Raw genomic sequence first — 9800 nt, forward strand, 5'->3', positions numbered from 1 at the left:
AACTAACTGCGTTCTACTTTATGCCAATAATGTTCAGTTTTGTGCTAATCCTGAAAAATAAGATAAATAAAAAAAATTGAGCTGGGTAGTGTAGTTTTTCGATATTCCAACGCCATTCGAAAGCAATGGGTCTCCTCTCCTCATATGAATAAAAAAAAATGGTGGCGCTGATTTTTTTTGCGTCTATATTCGCCTGTTTCCACATACATTTCCAGAACTCATATTTCACTAATAATATTTTAACCTATTGGTAGTGAAAATATACACTATGACTGCTGTTTTGACAGGGTTAGGGTCTTTACTCTTGGCTACATCTGAAAGAAAAATGCGACATTAATTCATACAGTCTGTAGATATGGATTTATGACGTGATGTAATTTGCGGTCCGCCGACAGACCGCTCGGGCTAAAGAGGTTAGCTACTTAAGTGTTGTTTCTTAACTCATTGACTGCCACGCTGTTTTCCCATCTTTACTCAATGGCGCCAGCGTTATTGACCATTTTCGCGATGTTTGCGGACCCATCGTGTGTTCTGTATTATAGCTATGGAGACAATAGTATGGCTCATTTAACAGGCATTGTTTATAGTCCAACATTGACAAACCAGTTAATTTCTACATATTTAGTTTGTGCGCTATTCCATGCTAAACATCGCCCCTTTCCAAAATAATCCAGTATTTTTTTCTAGATCGCGAGATATGACGTGTTATATACATATGCCCAAATCGTTCGGGTTGCCCGCCTGAAACCTATATTTTTTCTAAAGGTATATACCATATATAGATGTTTCTTCACAAAATCATCAAAGCCCCCCTTTTACGTTTTTTTTTTACGTTACCAAAAGCTCCAAAATGAATAATCGCAATAATCCCATCACGATCGCAATTATTCGTGTGCATTGGGCACGGCAATAATACGGGAAACGATAGGTTCCAGGCGATCAAATCTCCAACAGATTGTTGTGTGTGATTCACTTTGAGGGGGAAGGGATCCCTGCAGCCGGGAGGTACCTCAGTACTGAAAGACAACTGAGACCTCTACACTCCCCAGTGTTTAGACCTCTACACTACAGTGTTTAGACCTCTACACTACCCAGTGTTTAGACCTCTACACTACAGTGTTTAGACCTCTACACTCCCCAGTGTTTAGACCTCTACACTCCCCAGTGTTTAGACCTCTACACTACAGTGTTTAGACCTCTACACTCCCCAGTGTTTAGACCTCTACACTCCCCAGTGTTTAGACCTCTACACTACCCAGTGTTTAGACCTCTACACTACCCAGTGTTTAGACCTCTACACTACAGTGTTTAGACCTCTACACTCCCCAGTGTTTAGACCTCTACACTCCCCAGTGTTTAGACCTCTACACTACCCAGTGTTTAGACCTCTACACTACAGTGTTTAGACCTCTACACTCCCCAGTGTTTAGTCCTCTACACTACAGTGTTTAGACCTCTACACTACCCAGTGTTTAGACCTCTACACTCCCCAGTGTTTAGACCTCTACACTCCCCAGTGTTTAGACCTCTACACTACAGTGTTTAGACCTCTACACTCCCCAGTGTTTAGACCTCTACACTACCCAGTGCTTAGACCTCTACACTACAGTGTTTAGACCTCTACACTACCCAGTGCTTAGACCTCTACACTACAGTGTTTAGACCTCTACACTCCCCAGTGTTTAGTCCTCTACACTACCCAGTGCTTAGACCTCTACACTACAGTGTTTAGACCTCTACACTACAGTGTTTAGTCCTCTACACTACCCAGTGCTTAGACCTCTACACTACCCAGTGTTTAGACCTCTACACTACCCAGTGCTTAGACCTCTACACTACAGTGTTTAGACCTCTACACTACCCAGTGTTTAGACCTCTACACTACAGTGTTTAGACCTCTACACTCCCCAGTGTTTAGACCTCTACACTACCCAGTGTTTAGACCTCTACACTACCCAGTGCTTAGACCTCTACACTACCCAGTGCTTAGACCTCTACACTACAGTGTTTAGACCTCTACACTACCCAGTGTTTAGACCTCTACACTACAGTGTTTAGACCTCTACACTACAGTGTTTAGACCTCTACACTACCCAGTGTTTAGACCTCTACACTCCCCAGTGTTTAGACCTCTACACTACAGTGTTTAGACCTCTACACTACCCAGTGTTTAGACCTCTACACTACCCAGTGCTTAGACCTCTACACTACCCAGTGCTTAGACATCTACACTACAGTGTTTAGACCTCTACACTGGAATTCAAAACCCTCCATAATAAAAATGTGCTCATCTATTTCATCACTCAAATCCAAGCTTAAATATACTTTATTAAATGAATAGTTTCAATCTCATAAAACCATTAATGTCACTTTGTTTTACAGTTCTATGTTAATTTGTTTAGACTAATTATTAATGTTGTTGTTTTTGTTATTATTATTATTAATACTTTGATTATTATTGTTATCGTTATTATTATCTTAATATTACGAAAATTGTTTTATGAACTTATTTCACTTTACTTTTGTTCTTGTTTTTTTTTATCCAATGATTTAATGAGTTGAGGCCCCCGTATAGGCCCATCTGGGTCTCTTGCCTCTACTCAGCACCTTTATACACTTTCTGTCATGGTCAATGTTTTTACTGTTTTGCTGAAATGGTGCGAAATAAAGAAATTAAATAAATAAACACTACCCAGTGTTTAGTCCTCTACACCAGTGTTTCGCAACTGGTGGGTCGCGACCCAAAAGTGGGTCGCGGGGCCATTTTGAGTGGGTCGCGGATGTGTGTGTAATTTTTTTTACTTTTTAATTTTTTATAATTCTTTTTTGCACTACCTATCTTTGTGAAAGTGGCTTCTCAGCTCTGGTCCAGCTGAAGACAAAGCAGAGAAACAGATTGGACATTGAGCATGACCTCAGAGTTGCTTTGTCTACCATCACCCCAGACTCTTGTCAGGAGCAAACAACATCCCCAGTTATCCCATTAGTTCCCTGGGATGTTAAGCTAAGAAGTCTTCTAAGAAGCATATATTATTTATTATTATTATTTTATTTCATTGTGTTTTTATTAGGGCTGTCAGTTTATCGCGTTAATTAGATTAATTAATTACACAGCAAATTATCGCATTATGAAAATTAACAAAAAAAATTAAAAAAAAAATTAATATTTTTTTATCTCATTCATTCCATAAGGATGTAGAATACACATTTACAGACTTTTTTTTAATATGGTCCATTTGCATGTTCTTGGTATCTGATTCTAGGGACATCTATGGATCTCAGGGAATGTATTCCCAGTGTCAGAAATACTGTGTCTGTTACTAGGCTTGAGTAAATTGTAATGAACCAAATGAGAATATCAATAAAAAATTATTTATCTCTGACTGTGAATAACACCATGCTAAAATTTACCAGACCTGAAAAATCTAAGCAAATGAATAAATGGAAGATGATTAAACAGAAGGTTTTGTAGATACAGTACTGAATTATGCTATCCGGACACATGCAATTTGAAATATGATTATAGAATATAGAATATCAGGCCTAAAATGGTTATGCGATTAAAATGCGATAAATTAGATTAATTAATTAATTACAAATCCTGTAATTAATTAGATAAAAAAATGTTATCGCCTGACAGCACTCGTTTTTATCCCTAGTTGCACTTTTGTTGGAACCCCAGTTATCCCGTTAGTTCCCCCAAACTTACTGTAGGTCTGTTATGTTAAGCTAAGAAGTCTGCTAAGAAGCATATTATTTATTATTATTATTATTATTATTATTATTATTATTATTATTATTATTATTATTATTATTATTATTATTACACACACACACACACACACACACACACACACACACACACACATGCACACAATATGGCATATCTAACGTTACTGCTCCAGAACAGAACCAGAATTTACCTGTCCTCGCTAACCGCGACCACTCCGTCTTTCGGGATCAAAACGGCAGCATTTACGGCATCCGAATGCCCTTCGATTGGGTTTCGCTACAAGATCCATGTTTTTAGCAGATTCAAAGCCGCACCTCTCTCTCTCTGTGGGATCTTAACGCGTGTGTCTCTCCTCTGTCTCCTAGTGGTGCTGCAGGCGTGCGCTCTGGTCCTCTACCCCATCAAGTTCATCGACGGCACGGTCCTGCAGACGTACCACGAGTTCAACTGGGGCTATGGCCTGGGCTGGGGGTCCACCATCTTCATGCTGGGCGGGGCCATCCTCTTCTGCCTGAACTCTGACCTCTACGACGACGCCATGTACTGAGGCTGTCTCTCTCTCTCTCTCTCTCTCTCTCTCTCTCTCTCTCTCTCTCTCTCTCTCTCTCTCTCTCTCTCTCTCTCTCTCTCTCTCTCTGTCTCTCTGTCTCTCTCTCTCTGTCTCTCTGTCTCTCTCTCTTCTGCATCGCACACACACACACACACTCATCTCATAACACATCACTTAGTAACAGTCGGACACGGCCTCTCTTGAGCTGCTCCGCCGGAGCACTCGGGGGTCATTGTAAGTGCCTTGCTCGAGGGCACCTCGGCGGTGGTGATTGAGGGAGGGGAGAGCGTCGCTCGTTTACACTTAAGGTGCTCCCATAGTCGAGCGGACTGTACACGGACTGGACTCTGCGGAGGTCCACTGGACTCTTTGAGCTTTCATAGTCGAGCGGATCTCCGCGGACCAATTTCCTACATGTCTTGCGCCAGTTTACACCAGTTTACACCTCGCGCCAGTTTGTTTGACACCAAGTGGGCGCCGCGGACGTCCGCGCGTCAGAAAATAGGAGCTTCGCACTTGGACTCTGCGTTGGGTCTGCTTTGAGTACCCTTTGGGTCAGCTTTGAGCCCGCGGGAGTCTGCTCTGTGTACGGTCCGCTCGACTATGGGAGGGCCTTTAGAGTCGAAACAAAAGAACAAAATAATAGATTTCATTTACTTTCATAAAATCCAAGCTCTAGAGACTTTTGTTGTTGCGTGGCGATACATTTAAAGATCTATTAGGTGAATACGCGCCTGACAGGTAGAATCTGTGACCACGCCCCCTCAGCCTACTGAGAGTTAATCATCTATAGTCTAGTGAACAGGAGGCCACGCCCCCTCAATCTACTGAGAGTTAATCATCTATAGTGTCTAGTGAACAGGAGGCCACGCCCCCTCAATCTACTGAGAGTTAATCATCTATAGTGTCTAGTGAACAGGAGGCCACGCCCCCTCAGTCTACTGAGAGTTAATCATCTATAGTGTCTAGTGAACAGGAGGCCACGCCCCCTCAGTCTACTGAGAGTTAATCATCTATAGTGTCTAGTGAACAGGAGGCCACGCCCCCTCAGTCTACTGAGAGTTAATCATCTATAGTGTCTAGTGAACAGGAGGCCACTCCCCCTCAGTCTACTGAGAGTTAATCATCTACTATAGTGTCTAGTGAACAGGAGGCCACGCCCCCTCAGTCTACTGAGAGTTAAGCATCTATAGTGTCTAGTGAACAGGAGGCCACTCCCCCTCAGTCTACTGAGAGTTAATCATCTACTATAGTGTCTAGTGAACAGGAGGCCACGCCCCCTCAGCCTCCTGAGAGTTAATCATCTACTATAGTGTCTAGTGAACAGGAGGCCACGCCCCCTCAGCCTACTGAGAGTTGGTGACCTGAAACACTTATAACAAATCAAATGATACATCTCAAGCTGAAAAGTATATCATATATCAGTTCCCATAAAAGTATATCATATATCATTGATTCATTACAGATCGGTTGTGATACCTTATGGTATAATTACAGTAAACAGATTAGATTAGATTAGATTCACTTTATTGTCATTACACAGTACAAGACAAGTGCAACGAAATTATGTGCGTCTAACCAGGATGTGACAATCAACAATTAGTTGCAATGAAACACAGTATATATATATAGCAATCTATAGCTAATTATAGTATATATATATATAGTATATAGTTATATAGTTATGGTATAGCAAATGAGACCATTTCTGAAACAAGTAGTAGCCTAATGCTCGTTATAAGACCACATTCCCATGAACCCTGTTGCTTCCTGTTACAAGGAGGTTCCGCCCTTCATTTGACTGGTTAGACTCCAGCCCCTTGGCGTGATCTTAAAACATAAAAACAGCTGTTTGTGTTTGTGCATTTCCAAATCGTGCCAACGTCATGTCGCCCACTCCGCGAAGCGTTCATGGACATTTGATATACGCAGACAGAGTGGCGATAATGTAACGTTAATTATTACTATTGATACAGACGGACACGCTGACGTTGTGGCTAGCTGTTAGTGGCGCTACATGGACCCAAACACTCCTTAGACAACCTGGCTGTGTCTAATCATCTTTTTTTTTGAGAAATCTGAGTGGAGAGAGAGAGAGAGAGAGAGAGAGAGAGAGAGAGAGAGAGAGAGAGAGAGAGAGAGAGAGAGAGAGAGAGCTGCTGTAGTGCAGAGAGAGAGAGCTCCTGTAGTGCAGACAGAGAGAGAGAGGGAGCTGCTGTAGTGCAGACAGAGTGGAGGTACAGTAATGTAACATCCATTACTTTAATGGTAAAGCAATGCTTTGCTTGACAATAAGTATTGAGCATCTACTTCTGTCTGCTCCTAGTGTCAGAGTTACGAGTTCTCGGTAACAAGAGAAACCCGTCGACATCATCAAATCCCACGGCCGGAGGCTGAAACCAGACCAGCGCCATTGTGATGCGGTTGTGTCCAAAACCACACACACACACACACACACACACACACACACACACACACACACACACACACACACACACACAAACACACACACACATACACACACACATACACGCACACACACCCACACACTCTCACACACATTCTTTCTCTCCCACTCTCTCTCTCTCTCTCTTTGTTATTTTTAGATGGGTGTGAGGACCTAATCTAGGCCAAGGGCTGTATGGATAGAACCCCCCCCCCCCCTACACACAGACACACACACACACACACACACACACACACACACACACCCCAGCCCCCCCTCCCGCCTGCTGGTATGCTGTGAGCTGTGACAGCAGAGAGCCTTCTGGACAGAGAGCCAGCGCTGCCTCGGACTCTGCAGCAAACGTCCCGCTGGAACCAGGAAGTAGATTCTCCTCCGGGTAGAAGCTTCTATTGGTGGAGGAACCAGGAAGTAGATTCTCCTCCGGCTAGAAGCTTCTATTGTTGGAGGAACCAGGAAGTAGATTCTCCTCCGGCTAGAAGCTTCTATTGTTGGAGGAACCAGGAAGTAGATTCTCCTCCGGCTAGAAGCTTCTATTGTTGGAGGAACCAGGAAGTAGATTCTCCTCCGGGTACAAGCTTCTTCCTTAACGACGACGGGAAGAAACGAGACACGGCGATGAGACACGACGACGAGGACACGACGAGACACGATGAGGCACGATGGAGTCACGCACAGTAGGGGACACGTCAAGGCCGAGACGATGTACGAAACACACAAACACACGTGTCGTACTCAGAGACTGAACCTTTGAAGGGATTGATTAACTGTATATTCCCCCTTTATTTTATTTTGTATTCTTTTTGTAGCATTTTATGACAAACTGTGTTGTTAATGTATTTGATAGTATCATTTTCTACATTCTTAATGACTGTAAACCACCCCACAGACCCCCCCCCCCCCCCTCCTCCCCTCAAACCACCCCAGAGATAACCCCCCCTCCCCTCCTATTGGTTTTATGGCTGAGATGAATTTGAAGTGTTGAAATAAAATGATTCATGCAGGAGGTCCTTATCACTTGTCTTGTTTGGCCGCTATGGGACCTGAACATCAGATAGGGGGTGTTATGGAGCATGGACAGCAGATAGGGGGTGTATGGAACATGGACAGCAGATAGGGGGCGTTATGGAGCATGGACAGCAGATAGGGGGCGTTATGGAGCATGGAAAGCAGATAGGGGGCGTTATGGAACATGGACAGCAGATAGGGGGTGTTATGGAGCATGGACAGCAGATAGGGGGTGTTATGGAACATGGACAGCAGATAGGGGGTATTATGGAACATGGATAGCAGATAGGGGGTGTTATGGAGCATGGACAGCAGATAGGGGGTGTTATGGAACATGGACAGCAGATAGGGGGCGTTATGGAACATGGACAGCAGATAGGGGGTGTTATGGGACCTGAACATCAGATAGGGGGTGTTATGGAGCATGGACAGCAGATAGGGGGTGTTATGGAACATGGACAGCAGATAGGGGGTGTTATGGAACATGGACAGCAGATAGGGGGTGTTATGGAACATGGACAGCAGATAGGGGGTGTTATGGAACATGGACAGCAGATAGGGGGCGTTATGGAGCATGGACATCAGATAGGGGGTGTTATGGAACATGGACATCAGATAGGGGGCGTTATGGAACATGGACATCAGATAGGGGGTGTTATGGAACATGGACAGCAGATAGGGGGTGTTATGGAACATGGAGAGCAGATAGGGGGTGTTATGGAGCATGGACAGCAGATAGGGGGTGTTATGGAACATGGACAGCAGATAGGGGGTGTTATGGAACATGGACATCAGATAGGGGGCGTTATGGAACATGGACATCAGATAGGGGGTGTTATGGAACATGGACAGCAGATAGGGGGTGTTATGGAGCATGGACTACAGCAGATAGGGGGCGTTAGGGAACATGGACTACAGCAGATAGGGGGCGTTATAGAACATGGACAGCAGATAGGGGGCGTTATGGAGCATGGACTACAGCAGGTAGGGTTAAGCACAATGGAAGGACATGATTCTTCTGGTTCCTCTCTTCTGTTGTCTCACACCTACAGACACTAAATCATTTAACTACCAATAATGTCTTCTGAAGTGTGGCTTCTGAGGAAAGCTCCCATCAGCGGAGAATTAATTATACATTTGATTACCCCGTTCATTGATATTGAAGGGGCACTTTTTTTACAATGATATTTTATGAATCCTCATGAAGTGATGCTGTTTGGAAAATATAACGTTGAACTTCACACGTTGTCTGGTATCTACTTTATATTAGATTAGATGAGATATATTTGTATTAGATTTATTTTTATTAGATTAGATTTGTTTAGATTATATTTGATTTGATTTGATTAGATCTGATTAGTTTAGATTTGATTAAAATGTAGTGTCATCATGCAGCACAAGTACAGTACAATGAAAAGAAGTTTGGCATCCAACCAGTGCAAATGTAACAGTAAAGTGCAATAGTAATATACAATGTACAGGTGATTAAACTGGGTATAAAATATATAAATGAGTACTACTGAGTAATAGTGCTAATCAGATGTATGTACAGAGTTGTAGTATTAATATGTACAGTGATACAGGTATGAAGACACTATGGTAGTAAGTCATACTGACAAGCAGTGTAACTAGTAAGAGTAGGTAAGGGATATGTACAGATATAGTATCTACAGACATGTAAAAAGGATTATATGCAGGTATGTACAGACAGATGTGGATAGTTATATATACTGTAAGAATATATATATATACGGTATATACAGCACTATCATACAAAGTTATGATATGTATAGATATAGTATCGACAGATATGTAAAAAGGGTTATATGCAGGTATGTACAGACAGATGTGGGCACATATATATGGTAAGAATAAATATGTATATATGGTATATACAGCATTATTGTACATAGTTATATGGGTTATATGCAGGTGTATAAGTACTGTAGGTATATAGAAGGATTATGCTGGTACATTCAGACAGATATGTAAGGGATAATGTATAGCTATGAGGTCATTGTCGCAAAATAATTGACCGACACAGA

The 9800-nt window shown here is 42.6% G+C and overlaps 1 protein-coding gene across 1 annotated transcript in view; it reads left to right on the plus strand.

Moving 5' to 3' along the window:
• The window catches only part of LOC311232805 (transmembrane protein 47-like), a 57353-nt gene extending 49605 nt beyond the window's left edge, over positions 1 to 7748 (plus strand). The window contains exon 3 of the mRNA XM_084319608.1: positions 4099 to 7748. Coding sequence (XP_084175734.1) covers positions 4099 to 4280 — 182 coding nt within the window. The 3' untranslated portion in view covers positions 4281 to 7748. The remainder of the gene's footprint in view (positions 1 to 4098) is intronic.
• The last annotated feature ends 2052 nt before the right edge of the window (positions 7749 to 9800 follow it).

This window comes from Notolepis coatsorum (assembly GCF_963971535.1).
Source record: "Notolepis coatsorum genome assembly, chromosome: 8".
NCBI classification, from domain to species: Eukaryota; Metazoa; Chordata; class Actinopteri; order Aulopiformes; family Paralepididae; genus Notolepis; species Notolepis coatsorum.